At 41.0% G+C, this 17,008-nt stretch overlaps 1 protein-coding gene across 1 annotated transcript; it reads left to right on the top strand.

Moving 5' to 3' along the window:
* Window positions 1-4,056: 4,056 nt before the first annotated feature.
* Window positions 4,057-8,872, top strand: si:dkey-177p2.6 (uncharacterized protein LOC568712 homolog). Its single transcript, XM_063499582.1, has 2 exons — window positions 4,057-4,184; window positions 5,128-8,872. Exon 2 carries the CDS (start codon window positions 5,132-5,134, stop codon window positions 5,936-5,938), a length of 807 nt encoding a protein of 268 aa, XP_063355652.1. The 5' UTR covers window positions 4,057-4,184; window positions 5,128-5,131; the 3' UTR covers window positions 5,939-8,872.
* Window positions 8,873-17,008: the final 8,136 nt, after the last annotated feature.

Below are 17,008 nucleotides of genomic sequence, written 5' to 3'. Positions count from 1 at the left end.
ATCTGCCATGACTGGTAGGGGAGAGAGAAGGAAGACAGGATAAAAGACATGCTGTGGAAGAGAGCCAGAGTTTAATAATAAGTACGATTCAATGCAGAGAGGTCTATTAACACATAGTGAGTGATAAAGGTGACTGAAGAAGAAATACTCAATGCATCATGGGAATCCCCCAGCAGTCTACGCCTATTGCAGCATAACTATTGGAGGATTCAGGGTCACTTGATCCAGAAATACATGTTCATAGTAATTTAAATCACCTTTTATCTCCATCCGGATGTTCAGTTGAAGTTCAGCAGCTCGTCTTGACAACGTCTACATGCCTAAACTGTTGCAACGTGATTGGCTGATGAGATATTTAAATTATTAAGGAGAAGAAGAGTTGTAGCTAACGAAGCTGCTGGTCTTGGCATATCTCCAAATCACAAGGGTAGCTTTTCAGAAGCTGAGCATTTAAGTTCTATGGGGTCTTTTATTTTGAAGGCTGGCTGGATTCTCTATACTATCCCTGCCCTTCTCATCTGTTCTGTGCAGGTCCACATGGTTACAGCTTAAAACAAACAAACAAAAAGCTCTGGGGCGTGTCTGGTGGAATGGTAAGAATTTCTTGAGTATTTTATATCCGTGTATTCTTGGGGTGAGAATTGAAGGGGCAGCCAATCAGAAGTTGGTTTAATGAGGGGCAAGTCTTTAAGGGAGGGCACATTTCTTAAGTGTAATCTCTGGATGGAGATTGGAAACACGAATGTTGCTTCTTATTCCCACTGAATGAGAATACTACACTGGGATATGTTTTCACTATATCAGCACTGGCACATACAGAAACTGTAAAAGGTTTCAGTTTATTAGGAACAGCTGGCTAAAACTAACAGTCTAATGAAACTATCCTGCAAGAACTACCTGTAAAGGTTTAGTTTTTGCTGAACTGAGACGGGTGCTGATTCATCATTGTTTCGCAAGAATTCTGAAGACCACACTTTGAGGTGCCGTTGACCTGTGTTGCAGTTAACAGCTGTTTAGTTAATCTATCCGTATTTACCTGTTAACAAGTAAAGTGGAAACACGCTATAAATCAATGCTTAATTTTAAATGGAGTAGTACTGATATCGAGCTTTCCTAATGACACTTGTCTATACACACTTGTTGGTCATTTCGAAATCTAGAGGTGCACCTGTGGCGTGTGCAAAAACACACGCCACAGGTGCTCAAAATCATGCTCAAATCATGCACGATTCATTCAGTGCTCATCCACGTGTGACCTGCTAAAAGACGCCTTGAAGGAGTTTTTAGTTGAGTCTGTATATGTCCCCTCAAATACAGGATTTTTTTTTAATGACACTAAAATAGAATTAGATGTTTTGCAGCTGCAATCTGGCCCCAGAGAGACCTTTGTTCTCACGTGCTGTCACATGATGATATTGGACCGTGAGATCCTGCGTTAGATATGTGGAGAGAGTGGCAGTGGTTTCAACATAACAGCACCATTGTGTGTTCGAAACGCAACTTGGAGCAAACCTGTTCAGAGTCGAGCCACATTTTGTCCTTTTCAGTCCACAAAAAATATGAATATGAAAAAAGATTTTTGATATTCAGAAACCTGCATATTCACAAATCTGAAGGAAGTTTTGTCTGATCCTGACAAAAGCAATTTCTTCATAAAATTCTAGCTTACTTTGCAAGCTGGACTGTAGCCTGGAATTGGTTAGCTTATAGTTAAAGATTAATGGCCTCTCAGTGAGTCAGCAAAAAGGCAGCCTAAGGGGAAAAAATCCAGTCATCGGTGAAAGAGGCTCGAGTGTCTTAAAAAGCAGCAAAAGAGGGGAAAAAAATAAATAAATGTGAAGCAGAAAATCTGAGCTGTTTCAGAAATGCTCTCATAAAGTTAACATCATGTGATGTTAAGAGAGCAGGTCTGAAAGATGCTACTCTGACCTTTATTATAAATACACAGCACCATGCTTAAAGTACATGTGCCTTCTGCTGTCACAGGGCAACACTTCCTTTAAAAAACGTGTGCAGTAGTGAGCTTTAGTCCGCCCCTCCCACGCTGCTTTCAGGTTCCTCTCTTAATCTAGATAACCGTTGATTACACATTCAGCTTAAAAATGTAATTGGAAAATGCAAAAAGAGTCAAGTGTACATCGGTGTTCGAGTAAAAGATGAAATACTATGAAATATTGGTTGTATTTTATATAGCTGCTTTTTCTTCTTTACTAATATATCTTTTAAGCGCGCAAATTTTCAATTTCAATTCAAAAAAAGACAAAACTATGGGGCTGATGAGAATGAAAGAAAGAAACAAGATGAGGAAACAAGCGTGACTGATTTAGAAGGAAGAGATATAAGGTGGAATAAGACCTTCCTTATTTGGTATTTGCCTTTCCTGTCTCTCTGGTCACGTCCTTCCCGTTCCGTTCTGAGTCATCTTGTCCCTTTAAAATGCTGCGTTCAGGTACGCAATAAAGCAACCTGGGGCTTCTAGATATTTCCAGCACGGTTGCACTGGTGTCTGTTTGGTAAAACTGTGTTGATTAAATGTTGTTAAAAGAAATGTTCACTTCTTTATGTTCTAATTGTCCTGTTAAATGTAAATTCATGGGAGAACTTTATGAATCAATGTCTGAACATTTGTGGCATCTAAAAGAGAAAGAATTGTCCGTAAAACAGCATAATGTTTGGCACCTTTAATGTCCTCTTACTTGACATTATGCGGTACGACGCCACAACACTAATGCTGAAAGTACTCATAAGTTGCTTTGAGTAGAGGCAACAGGTATATTGCTGATTTGCCAATAATCTAGTTTGAGTATTATTGACACTTTTCTTCTTTTATAGAGACACAGTGCTGTTCCAAAGCTTTTCTACTGTAGCATTTTGCTCGTCACCATCTTGGTTTTTGGGAACCAGAATCAGCCCAGAGGAGAGACTGGTGGATCTGAAACTGAATATTAAGTAGGTCACATGTGGCAGAAACAAAAACAGACCACATGTATGCTAGTTAAATTTAGCCTTGAATCAAACTTTCACTTAATAGTTGCTATTACATTAATGCATACCTTAAAACCAGGACCTAAAACCTGGGTAATGCAAGTAACTAGACTCGTAGAGTAAAAGTAGTTTTGACAATATGAAAAAACAATGGATGGTACAGAAAAAGGGTGACTTCTTGGATTTTCTGTTAGTGCCACCAAATGCTGAACAGAATCCTTTCAGGTGACCTAAATAAATAAATAAGTAAAATAAAAGTTAGAATTAAAATTAATTAAAAACAACACAGTACCACAGATAAGCTTTGCCATTGCCATATCCTGACTAATTGCCATGGGCTATATGCATTGTGCTGTACTGAAGAGGACTGAAGACTAGCAATAAACCCATTCTGAGTAATTACTGGGGTAATAAATCAACTGAGAAGCAGGGTCACTTTGTCACACACTTCTCAACAAGTAACTTCTTGCTTTATGTCAACAACTATAAAGTCAGTGCAAGAAAAATCGAGCTAAAGTAACACTACTTAAACTGGACAATATATATAACTGTACTTAAACAGAAAATTTATGCAGATAGTTAATGGGTGAAAAAAATAATTAAAGTTACATTACTTTGCAAATGCAAAGCCAGAAGTTCCAAAAATACGTCAAACGGAAAAAGGCAAACAAGTTTAAAGGGTTAATACTTAGTCCGCCATGGTCAATAACAGCAGTGGTTACGCTCTACCAGTGATTTCATATTTAAAAACATGCTCAGCTTTTATTATTTATACTTGACCGCTTACAGGACTAAACAAGCCCATGTCCTGATAAATTCTTTTTTCCTCCGATCATAAAGGCCATTATCGCCGCTCACGTGTATTTCGTGTGCTTCGACATGATTTCCAACTGTTACGAGGTGTTCTTAAACGCAGCGCCAGATCGCTGTCGGAACAAACGACCGCACATTCGCTGCCCCGTGAGTGGCGGAGGCGGAGGTTTGATCGTCGGGTGAACGGACCAATCCCGTGCACCGGTGAGCTCCCGTGCCCCTCCCCCCTCCTCCGCAGCTCCGCCGCCTTCCCCCAGCTGCTGCGAGCGGACAGTACATTCCTCACACTTCGGCCGTCTACAGCTCAGGAACGGGACACTGAAACGAAACCAGCCGAAGACTCGACGGATTCATACCTCCCATGACACTTCCCAAGGGCACGTAAGGTTGGTTTTTCTGTCGTCTTTATGTCATTCTCTTAAATTGAACTCAAGTTTGCCCTTTAAACTTGGTTCAAATTGGATCTTAACGTTCCCGCTGAAGTACGGGAACCGTCACGGGGTTAAGGGGTGTTCTCGGGGGTCCTGAGCTAAATAAGTAGGGTAGAGTGACCATATGATCGTAGTTAGCGATTTAAAAATACTGATTTTTGCTAACATGTTTATTATCCGCGTATTTTACTTTGTTGAGGCTTCTACCGACATATTAAATTAGACCAAGCAGCTTTAATCTCTCCGACGAGGGTCAAACTCACCAAATGGGGCTTCGTGTGTCCTCTTTACTTTTGTAAAAGGATCAGACAGAAAGTGATCCATGGCGCTACCCATCCCTGTATGGATGAGTAAAGTCTGTCAAGCCTGCTGGGGTGTCTAACAGTGAGTCATAGTTGGTAAAATGCGCTCTTTCAAATGTCTTAACTCAGGGGAGAAAAAAAATCGACTATGTGAAGGTGCATAATATATTCAGTATCTGCAGCTTTATACTTTATGTGTTTTCTCCTGATTTGAAAAGGCTCTGTGCCTCACAGTGTCTCTGAAACTAATCATGCTGCTTGCTTTGTGCTCTTACATAAATTGAATGCAAGGTTTATTGCCATGCCGCCAGATCAGCCCTAAAAAAAAAAAGAATAGACACACCATCTCAGCCACTGCTGTCAAAGGTTTGTGTCTCATTTTCTTTCACTTGAACAGGAGGAAATGCTCCGATTGGTGACTTTAAAAAAGACAAATGTTTAAAACCAACAGTCAGTTGAGACCCGGGAAACTAGCCTCTCTACCCAATTTAGTTTTGCAGAACTATTTGTTGTGTTTTGCCATGTAAATGTAACGCTTCATTACACGTTGTACCTTATTGCAACCTAACAAATGGGCTCTTTATCCCCCGATGCAGGCCAATGTTGGGTCGAGGTGTGAAGCGGAAGTGGAGCTGCTTGGAGGAGCTGGAGGCTGAGGTGGTTGCGGAAGCCACTATTACGGAGGAAAAGGAGCAGAGTGGAAAGGATGGCCAGGAAGACGAGGCCGGGCTTCTCGTTGACCCGTCCAAATCGGTCATGAGCCACCTGCAGCAGCGTCAGCGGGTGCTCGGCCTCTGCTTGGAGAAGCTCCAGCGTTATCAGGCGGGGATGGAGCTCAGCCTGCGCCGCTCCGTGCTGCTCATCAATACTCTCAGGCAGATTCAGGACGAAATACGGAGTGACGGCGTGGGAACCTGCACCTCAGATTCACTCCTCAGCATCAGCGGCGTTCATGCAGATGACTCCTGTCTACTCAGGGACGATTTCAGAGAGGACGTGCCTGTTACGTGCCCTGGGTGTGCCGAAGGAGATGGGGAAAGCCTGTCTCTGTCTCCCCCACTGTCTCCCGAATTCCCCTCTCAGGAGGCAATTGACTTCCCCGACCAGCAGAAATCTCTGCCCGCTGCAGCCATCAGTACTTTCAGCGATGCAGTAAATGCCATGGGCTACCTCAGCGACCTCGCCCTGGATGATATCTTTGAGGACATTGACACATCCATGTATGAGACTTCAGATCTGCCGTCGGCCTGGGCGGCAGGTTCTCTGTGGCCAGTCAGCGTGTCGCTATGGCCGGACGAGGACGTGAAATTACGTTCTTCCAGCCATTCCTCAACGGGGAGCCTCCAGTCTTGTCTCGTGGACCTGAATGACCTGGACCACATCATGGAGATCCTGGTAAAGTCCTGATCACCGAGATGAACTTCTAAACATTTCCTGCTCTTTTTTTAGGAGCTGCTCCGGCTGAATTAGGGCTGACAAACTCTTTCTGATGAACTCTGTCTTTTTTTTTCCTTTTTCTTTTTTTTTAACGGTCTATCTGATAGTTTGGCTGAAAAATTTTCTCAAGGTTGAGCCAGTTTAAGGTGGAATGAAACACTAATTCTAATATGCACATGCCTCTTATGAGGACCTAGTTATGCACCTATGCTTGTGCCTCAAGAGATATGAAATATTTATTATAACAGATGAAGAATAACATTCAGAGCATCTTATAAAGTTAGACATCCATGGTACAACTCTTTTGCACTGTTTTTAATAGTTATCAGTCCAAAACTGCTATTGACAGGAAAAGTGAAGATCGAAAACTTGACACGATTTGTCAGTCGAGCAAAAATGGAAAGAAATTATTTCTGTCTTTGTATTTTATTTAATTTTTTTTTAGTATTTTTATGCTAGGGTTTTGGGCTGTCAGAAAAGTAGCAATTGAAGAGCTAATTTATGACATTTTACTGGCAAACAAAACAAAAATGCAAAAAAAAGATGTACCTTTTATTTGTGTACCCAATCAATATTAATCAAAGAATTTAATTTTTAGCTGAAAATTGGTATGTAACAGTGCCACAATCAGACATGCATTTTAGAAGGGACAGGAATACCTGGAATCAAACCGGGCAGCGCTTTAGCTTTCCAGCTGGTTGTATTATGAGTAGGAGGTGAATAATCTCTACTAAGAGTAGATCAGACATGTTTAGACAAAGTTGGCACACCAAAAGTATATTGCAAAACTTGCAAGAGAAGTGTTGCAATGGGTGGTACTGGACATGAAAAACTGATGGCATACGGCAGTGTTTAAGGTGAATTTTCCTGGACGTGGAACCTCACGTTTCCAAGTATTTGTCACTTTGCTCTCCTGCTTCTGTAACTGCAGCAGTCGTCAGAAGAAACCTGAGCTGCCGTGCTTCGTGCGGTACTCTGACTGTTAGATCAGGTCTGGGTTGATTATTAATTGAAATCCCTTCAATTACTTAAGAGGGCGTGCTTCTGCCAGCCAGGAGAGCCCAGGCCAGAGTTTCTTTTTTCAGTTGTAGGACCGAGCAACTCCTGTTGCACCTTTTAAGTTAGAAAGTTACTGCAGATGCAAGTCTTTGTGGCCGTACAGCAGTCAGAGCACAGACTATCTATCTATCTGTATATTTATTTCCTTAGTAGAAAGGAGAATGCAGCTGCTTGTGAGCACTATATTGAAGTTGTATAGAAAGTGTGTGTGTGCGCGTGCGCCAGGGTGGGGTGGGGGGTGTAGAGAGGACATCTCAATGCTCCAGTATAGAAAGGGTAAATTGTTTTTCTTGTTGCCTTTTTATCTAATTTTATTCTTTATTTATGAATGACAACTCAACAGCAAACTATATTAATTGTTCTTTCTACATAGAGTCTATCGGTTAGGTGTGAGTGTAACTTATAATTAAGGTTCTTTCTAATCTCGGACTGTCAGTGTTGATGCACTTTGTGACACAAAATGGGACAAACAGTCAGCACCTGTATGACAAATAAGAGTTTTTCCTTCTTGGCAGCTTTTTTTTTCTTAGTATAGTAAATCCAACATGTCATTAACTCAGCATACAATATGTATTTTTAAATGGTAATGTAATCCCAGTCAGGTTCTGACTGAGGAGCCAATCACATCAAGTCAATGGTCAGGGCACCTTTGCCATGTCTCAGAGTTTAACCTGAAAACAGAAGTATTTGTATTTTGATGGGTTTTTTGTTTATTTCAATTTTTACACACAATGTGGGAGTTGAGCAGTTTTATACGCGTTTCTACCTGAAACCAATTTCCTGTCTAGTAGAAGAAATCCAGTGAGTGAAAGGTCACAGGGAATCTGACGCCTGACCTTCGCTGTTTGTGGTTTACTCCTGTTCTACCTCCTGATGTCTGTCTGTCTGCCGGTTTACCTGGAACACTCCTGTTTTCACCCAGAGAACCGTGTGTGTTTGTCGCTGATCGAAACGGTGTGGTTTATATCATTTTAATTGTGCTGAGAATCTAACGCTCTCCTGTCAGACCAAAGCGATCCGTCCTCATCTCCATCTCATTTCATGTTGACAACGTGCCTTACTACTGATTCTAATTTTCAACTGCGCTGAGGTGTTGTGTCTGTGTGAGCTCGAGCTTCATTGATATTTTTTGTTTTTTGTTCTGTTTTTTGTAAACCAAAGGACTGCAGAAAGGTGTTACGTAAAGCACTCAGAAGCCACGGCTGTCATGGTTTCTTCCCTTTACTTGGCCTTTTTCTGTACTCGCTGAACACTACAGGCATATGAGCTTAATGTATCCTGACGGGCTGACAGTGAACTAGCTGAGGGAGGAGGTGGCAGCCAGAGCCAGAAGGGGGAAAATAAGAGGAGGAGGATGAGGACGTGGAGGAGGGTGGGAGGAAGCAGATTGCGTCACATGTTCAGTAGGAGGGGTTTGGAGCTTGTTTTGCCCAGACTAAGACTACAGACCAATCACATGAGATGTACGAGCAGCACACTGCTGCTCCAACAACAACTTGTTTTTGCTCCTGATGGCAAAAGTGTGAATTGGCTGTACCTCAGCCGGTGAAATAAAACCACTTTTCTGTTTTTTATAAAATAATTTTACATAATCTGTCTGACAGGATTGAATATAATAAGCAGGAGGTTGCAGTGTTATTTATAATTGTGTGAAAGCACAGAGTGTCAGTAGGTTTTGCAAAGCACAAAGTGTATGTTGTCAATGCTGAACATGAAAAACAACCCCCCCCACCCCCCCACCCCTCCAATGTAACTGAAGGAAGACTTTGTTCAGTGAAAAGATGATCGTTCATAATGTATTGTATTTGTTTTTGGAATATTTTATAGATTTTATCCAACAATAAAGAGAAAATACTCTAACTGCTTTGTGTGAGTCTTTTAATCTTTCATTACAAAACATGCAGACCTGACTGTGTCTTTGGCACAAAGACACAAATGTCACATCTCTATTACAAAAACTGAACATGAAGTATTTACTATACAGACATTCCTGCCGACCTCTGCACACCAACCACGTACACACAACAGGACATTACTCAATATGCAACTGACTGCATGTGGTCTGTGGACCTGCAGGAGTATTTTGTCTTGTGTGTTGCCTCCAAGGCAACAGTCCCTTTTGAGCTCAGCCAAAATCCTTCTAACCTTTAACTGCTTAACCTCAGTAATAGTATACATGTATAAGCTAAAGCATGTCAATGATACATCATGCAAAAGGGCATTGCAGCCTGGAAAGCAGGGCTGAGGGCAAAATTTCCGGCAGCCCATAAATAAATAAATAAATAAATATATATATATATATATATATATATATATATTTTATTTATTTTTTTTTTTTTTCCCCAAACGTGTCTAGAGAGTTAAATGGAAGCCAATACTTCCCTCTGGTGGTCATTTGATAGAAAAGCAGATGTTTGTTTATGATGAGAATGACAATGCACATTCAAAAAGATCGGTCCGCAGTGTTTGTTGGTGTTGTAATCAGGTGTTTCTGCAGCTTCATCACTAAAATCTGGTGTCATTTTCAGAAAACCTGATCTATGAAGCCAGTACAGTAAGTATCAGTGTTTCTCACAGCAGGGGACTAAACTTCCTGTGAATCCCACTTAATTCACTGGCAACTCTCTTAGTCATGGAAATTCTGGACAGAGAGGTTTAATCTCATGTTTCACCTTTACCTCTGCAAATGCAGCGTAGATCTCTATAAAGCTGTATATGCAACATTACAGATCAATACTGGTGTAAAAAAAGGAAACCTTCAAAGCCTTTTACTTATGTGAAAGCAGCAATATTATACCAGAAAAATATCATCAAAAGCACTGCTCTTCTCCTCTGCCTTCTCTTTCCCCTCCCTCACCCTCAACTAGGTTGCGTGGAGGAAGAGCTCCTGTTAAAAAGGAGTTCTTCCTTCCCACTGTCGCAAAGTGCTATCAAATAGTGAATCAATGGGCTTCTCTACAATCTATAGCAGGGTCTTCACCTTACATTGTAGAGGTCCTTGAGAAGACTTCAAACATCAAAAGCTTTTTCAATTTCAATTTTCAAAGAAAAATGAGTTACATTATTTTTATTAGGTATTTTCAAGAGAAGAAAAGCTAAAATTACTGGAACCGAAAAGTCTCACAAATGAGAAACAATTACACAGCCTGTCATTCCATTAAACCTGAATATGAGTACTTTACTATAAAGCGAGTTCTTCGCCTCCTTTGTTCCCTGTCAGTTCTTTAAACATACAGCAAGAAAAGAAGCATCTTTTTGCTTGGGATCAAATATAATTACGCATCACTCCATGAAGTGCCCCTTTAATGGCTTGTTGATTTATTATTTTTGATATTCATCTGTTTCCATATTAGTTAAACTATAACGATAGAAGACAACACATGGAAAAAAAGAAAAGCAACATATGTTCTATATATGGCAACAGACTCAAGCTTAATTTTAGCCTCTAGCCCTGGATGGGATCGAAGAACAAAACATCACGGCATACAAATGGATAAAACCATGATGTGTCAGATTAAAATGCAACACAGTATGGATATTCTGCTACATTCTTCCCTCTCTCAGCAAAATTATGGGTTTGATCTCAGCCCAGGGGAGAAAGCAGTAGAGTAGATGTTGTGAGCGAGAGGCCTCTGGTGCAGGAATTCAGGGAGTGGCCACACACAAGGAGGAGCAACACGTGCACCACTGCACACAGCCACAGCCAATACTACCATTTTAACACACCAGAACTATCTATCTATCTATCTATCTATCTATCTATCTATCTATCTATCTATCTATCTATCTATCTATCTATCTGTCTGTCTATCTGTCCACCAAACCAAAGATTTTGTGAAAGTATAACTGTGTATCTATGGCCCAGCAGAGTGCTGTGGTGTGTCAGTCTGGGTTTAATGTTTCTCTGCAGGCAGGCATCAGTCTGCTGCGGTGCAGTAAAGCCAAGCTTTGGCTCAGAAAGCCTCGGTGTACCAGGCTGACTCAGCACAAACGCACACACACTTACACACATTTGTACAATAAACAGCCTGTTCTGCTACAAAACAATGGGATGGACCAAAGAGTGACAGGCAGATAGAGCCAGTAGCACTTCATAATTTATTTTATTTTCTTTAATTTAAAAAAATCAATAAAAAAAAATCAACAATTTATGTGAGGTATGAGGTGAACAGTGGGACTGCATCTACAGTCTTCTCTTTTATTCTCAGCACTTAAAATGCATAATGGAAAATGACTCAACAAGCAAAAGGCTGTAAGTTGTCCAAAAAGCTGTTAATGCTTGTATGTTAATTAGTTTTTACTATCAACACAGCAAACAGTAAGCTAATAAATAATTATTATTCAGTGACATTCAGATATTTTTTCAGAAAGAATGTGGTGTCTAGCGGTACATTCCTCATATTGTAATTTTATAGACGTATTAGTCCTATATGTTTTCACTGACTGCACATGCTCACTCTAGCAGAATATTATTATGAAGCTAACTGACTGCTATTTTTACATCAAATCTCATACACCAGATGATAACTTCAAAAGAAAAAAGTTCTCTATTCTACTTTGTGAATTCTACTTTGTATCTAATATGTGAAAAAAGCTTTATTTTTCTCCAGGAGTCACATGGATCAGGACAATTTCAAATCATTTTATTTATACAGCACCAAATCACAACAACAGTCGCCTCAAAGCGCTTTATATTGTAAGGCAGACCCTACAATAATACGTACATAGAAAAACTCAACAATTATATGACCCCCTATGAGCAAGCACTTTGGTGACAGTGGCAAGGAAAAACTCCCCTTTAACAGGAAGAAACCTCCGGCAGAACCAGGCTCAGGTTCAGACAATATAGTAAACATAAAAATGAAATTTAACTCAGCTCTTTACAGAAGAAATGTAGGCTATCAGTTCTAAATGATATAAGCTGTGAAACAAAAACACATGTGCCTTGCATGTAATTTGGCCCCAAAATTCTCATCAACCACACGTTCCCTCTGGGAATAAGTGAAATAACTAGCATGTATGCTGCATCAGTCCTCTGCACTCTTGTGCACCGTCACGTTCTGTTGCCTTCTCCTTGCTACACCACCGCACATGGTTATTCCCCTTACTCTTCCATCAGCAGACCACTCTTCCAGTTTTGGGGTTACACTTCCTGTGACAGGACTGTGACAGGAAGATGGCGCCTTTGCTCGGCTTGACGTCTACCTGCCTACGTTGTATTGTATTTTATGCTTTTATATCAGCCCTGACGTTTAATATATGGAGCTATGCTGCTGTGATTTACGACCGTTCTTCCTTGCTCCACATCAAAGAGTCTATGGAACGTCTTTATGATGACTGGGACAGTTATAGAAAAACTTTCCCCCCACCAATTGTGCACTCTTCCACCTCACCGGATTACTTCTTGCTACCTGAGAAACGTGCCCTAAGCAATTCCAAGAAGAAATCGAGGAAAAGAGGCTGTAGGGCCGGCATCCAGGTACACATCAGGCGAGCCTACAGATCGGAGATTTCCCAACTCGTCTGGAGGCGTCCCCGGTTTCTGCTGCCAGTTACCCTTCCGGATTTGATTGGAAACACGTACTTGCAGCCACTACAGCGTGGATCCTGCCCATCTGATGCTCTGGATTTTGCCGATTATCTCCCCACCGCTGCGCCCTCACAGCCCGCATCGCACAACCGGTGGTTGGCCCCGCCGGTTCTGTGGCGCCGCTGGAGACCTCGCGTGCGTCACGGTGTTTGCTGTCAATTCCACTCCGACAAGCTGATGGGAAACCTGCGCTGCCAGCTTTTAATCGGATTGCGCTCTTGAACGCCCGCTCCATCGCAAACAAATCCTTCTCTCTGAATGAGCTCTTCACAAGGAAAAGCCTGGACTTTCTGTTTCTCACTGAAACATGGCAGAGGGATGGCGAATTTATTCACCTAAACGAACTGCGTCCTGCAGACTGCTCTTACTTGGGCGCCCCCCGTTTAGGTCGCCGTGGTGGAGGTCTTGCTGTTGTCTTTAAGGACAGTTTCACCTGCAGAGGTATGCAAACTGAAAACTATTCTTCCTTTGAGTCGCAAACAATTAAGGTGGGCTTTACGAACATCTTTTATTGTGTTTTAGTCTATCGCCCTCCTGGCCCTGCTACTGAGTTCTTAAAGGATTTTATGGACTTCTTATCTTCTATTATCAAGCTGGAGAAAGTTTTAATTCTTGGGGATTTTAACATTCATATTGATGATGCCTCATCTAACTCTGCAGCTGAACTTCTATCTATATCTGAGTCTTTTAACTTTGTCCAACATGTCTCCGGTCCAACCCATTTAAAAGGCCATACCTTGGACCTTGTTTTTTCCTTGGGCCTCAACATTGGCAATGTGTTTGCTGAGGATGTACATCTGAGTGACCATAACTGTATCTTTGTTGAACTTAATTTTAGCTCTAAACAGACGCCTGTGAAGTTAAAAACTCATAGACGCATAATAACTGAGACTACTGCTGAGAGGTTCTCCATTATGTTTGACAGGTCTCCACTTTTTACCGGAAACGATGTAAATGTTCTTATTCAGTCTTTTAATAGGGAATGCACATCCATTTTGGATCAAGTGGCACCTATTAAAACAAGCTCGGCTTTACAAAAGAACACATGCCCTTGGATAAATGAGTCTATCTTAAACTTAAGGAGAATATGCCGCAAAATAGAACGACTATGGAAGAAAACCAAACTTGACGTACACAGGCTCCATCTTCGAGATCTCATGCTCTCCTTAAATGACACGGTGAGAACTGTTAGATCTGAATATTTTTCTAGACTCATAACAAAAAACAAGAGAAATCCCAAGTTTCTTTTTGACAAAGTTAGTGCTATTGCCTCCCCAGATGTGGTACCTTTAGATGTACACTCTAAGGTAGATAGTAATAAACTCCTCTGATTTTTTGTTGATAAGATTAATGACATCAATGCTAAAATCTCCCCAAAGCTTTCTTGTTCTCCGAGTCAGGCAATCCCTTTGTACTCCTGGTCGACTTTTACAACTGTAACATATGATGAAATAGCAGCCCTGGTGGACAAAATGAAGCCGTCCTCAAGCCCCTCAGACATTATCCCCACTAAGCTTTTTATTAATGCCTTTGACACCATTGGTCCTTGGGTTGTGAACCTTTTTAATGTTTCTCTTCAGACTGGGGTGTTCCCCAGCTTTTTTAAACATGCCATTGTGGAACCAAGGCTCAAAAAACCCAACCTGGACCCAACACTACTTCAAAATTTAAGACCTATCTCCAAACTCCCATTTATGTCAAAACTCCTTGAGAAGGCAGTAGCTGTCCACCTTACGGCATACTTGGAGAAATATAACATCCATGACCGTTTTCAATCTGGGTTCCGTAAATTGCATTCCACTGAGACAGCACTACTGAAAGTTACTAATGATATTATGATGTCAGCAGACTCCAGAGAATACACAGTCCTAGTCTTGTTAGACCTTACCTCAGCCTTTGATACAGTCAACCATACCATCCTGATAAACAGACTGAGAGACCTGGTTGGGATGTCTGGTTCTGTTCTAGACTGGTTTTCATCTTATATATCTGAAAGGAGTTTTAGTGTGTCTGCAAACCAGATTATGTCGGAATCTACAGAGTTGTTGTGTGGAGTTCCTCAGGGCTCTGTGCTGGGACCTATTCTGTTTTTAATATCCATTCTTCCTTTAAGTCAGATAATACAGCAGTTTCCTGAAGTATCTTGTCATCTTTTTGCTGACGATATTCAGCTATATTATTCTTTTAAGCCTGCTGAAGCTCATAAGGTCTCCAATCTGATTGACTGTTTAACCAACATTAAACAATGGTTAAACAATAACTGCTTACAGCTAAACCCGGCCAAAACAGAAACTTTGATTATTGCACCAGGCAGTGCAATACCTGATATTAAACGACGACTGGGTGACTTAGGTTCCTCACAGAAACATAACCTTAGAAACTTGGGAAACTTCATTTTTGATGAAGCTTTTTCTTTGGAGGGACATTTAAATCAGACAGTAAGAACCTGCTTTTTTCACTTGAGGAACATTTCTAAACTTAGATCCATCGTGTCAACAAGTGAACTCGAGATGATAATACATGCTTTTATCTCTACAAGACTCGACTACTGTAACAGCCTGTTTACTTGTCTAAACATGAAAGGGCTAGCCCGCCTACAGGTTGTTCAAAACTCTGCAGCGAGGCTACTGACCCGCTCGAACAAGGGTGCTCATATGACCCCTGTTTTAAAGTCGCTGCACTGGCTACCAATCAGATTCAGGTTCCATTTTAAAATCCTAGTTTTAACTTTTAGAGCGTTACAGAGACAGCCCCCCCCCCCGCCCCACATTGCTGATCTGATTAATACACATACCTCCACTCGTAACCTGAGGTCAGCAAACCAAAACCTTTTAGTGGTCCCCCACACTCGTTTTAAAACCCGAGGGGACCGATCTTTCCAATCTGTTGCACCCAGATTGTGGAATGCACTTCCCCTATTTCTACGGGGTTTGGACTCAGTGGAGACCTTCAAAAAGCAGCTAAAGACATTTTTATTTCAAAAAGCTTTTAATTAGACCAGAGTTTTATGGTGTATTTTATGACTGTATTATGTTTTTACCTTGTAAAGCACTTTGTGACATATGTCTGTGAAAGGTGCTATATAAATAAACTTTACTTACTTACTTACTTACTTCCTCATGCTGCTGTGACTACTGGGATCACTGTGACCGCCCACCTCTGCTCCAGTTGTTCCTGGTACTTCTCTATTTTCTTGTGCTCCTTCTAACTAATGTTGGTATTCCCTGGGGTCTTCCTTGTCAACCACCACTATGTCTAGTTTGTTGGCCAGCAGCTGCTTGTTTGTCTGGAGCTCTCTCATTGTGTCTCCCATTGGTACTTGGGACCTTGTAGTCCATTTCTACCACAGATGCACCTGTACACTACCTCAGCCACTTGGTTGGTTCTCTTAGTGTGTACAGTCCTAGCTTGTATCTTACATCCTACTACTTTGTACTGCATAGTCTCCGGGGCACCAACTTGGGTCCTGTTGGCTGTGGTAGACTCCTGTCTCTATGGATCTGGGGCTTACGGCCTGTTCTTGTGCTTTCATGATCAGAGTCTCTGTGCTGTCCTTTATACTGGCCTCTAGCAACTTCCTATATCTGTTAAATGTACATCCCATGCAGGGGCTTGGTCATAATGATAATTCCTTAAGCTTCCGTGTTCTTGGAGGAGCTCATTTTGGGGGGAGGGGGGATCTGTTAATATTTTCTTGATAAATTTATTGTTTAAAGCATAAAATGCCAGGAAGCAGTGAAAACACTTTGTTTTGACTAATAAACATTCGTAAATCACGTAACTGAAAGCAAAGCAGCTAACTCTTAAGAATGGATAATGGAAAATGGATAGTTCTTTTGTTTGCAAAGTGACTTAAACATCCATACACATATTCAAAGACACACAATATGCATGCTTACACATAACACTGCATATTCTTAAACATATTTTTATTTCTGGTAGGAATGTGGGGGGTCAGAGTAAATAAGTGATTCGTGTGCTCTGCTTGAACAATACTTATTTTGATTCAGCCTTAGTGTTCAGCAGAAGGGACAGACCCAAGTAAGTAAAGTAGTTACACAGGCTGAAGACCAGCCTACTAAAACCGTATCAAAAAGCTCTTTTATTCAGCTTTAAGGATGTAAAGTGGGTTTGTTAGTCAAAAAAAATATTAGTACAATATTACTACAGCAACCGGATCTTTCCCATTAACTATTAACATTTAGCTACTAGCACCATTGTGCTTACAACCTCAGAGATGTGTGTTATATTGTTAAACCTGTTAATAATTATCTTAAAACAGTTTCAGAGAGTCGGTGCTGTTGAACTAACAACTACCTTTTTTCAATAATACCTTGATTTGGCTCAATACTTTGATAAATTAACTCTGACTGTAATTTCAGCTGTAAGAT

This window comes from Pelmatolapia mariae, linkage group LG16_19 (assembly GCF_036321145.2).
Source record: "Pelmatolapia mariae isolate MD_Pm_ZW linkage group LG16_19, Pm_UMD_F_2, whole genome shotgun sequence".
Classification (NCBI taxonomy): Eukaryota; Metazoa; Chordata; class Actinopteri; order Cichliformes; family Cichlidae; genus Pelmatolapia; species Pelmatolapia mariae.
Note: the sequence above shows the minus strand (reverse complement) of the source record. Positions and strands in the feature narration are given on the sequence as shown.

Excerpts from the sequence above, each read along its gene's own strand:
- si:dkey-177p2.6 (XM_063499582.1), top strand. The coding sequence starts at position 5,132 with ATGTTGGGTCGAGGTGTGAAGCGGAAGTGGAGCTGCTTGGAGGAGCTG.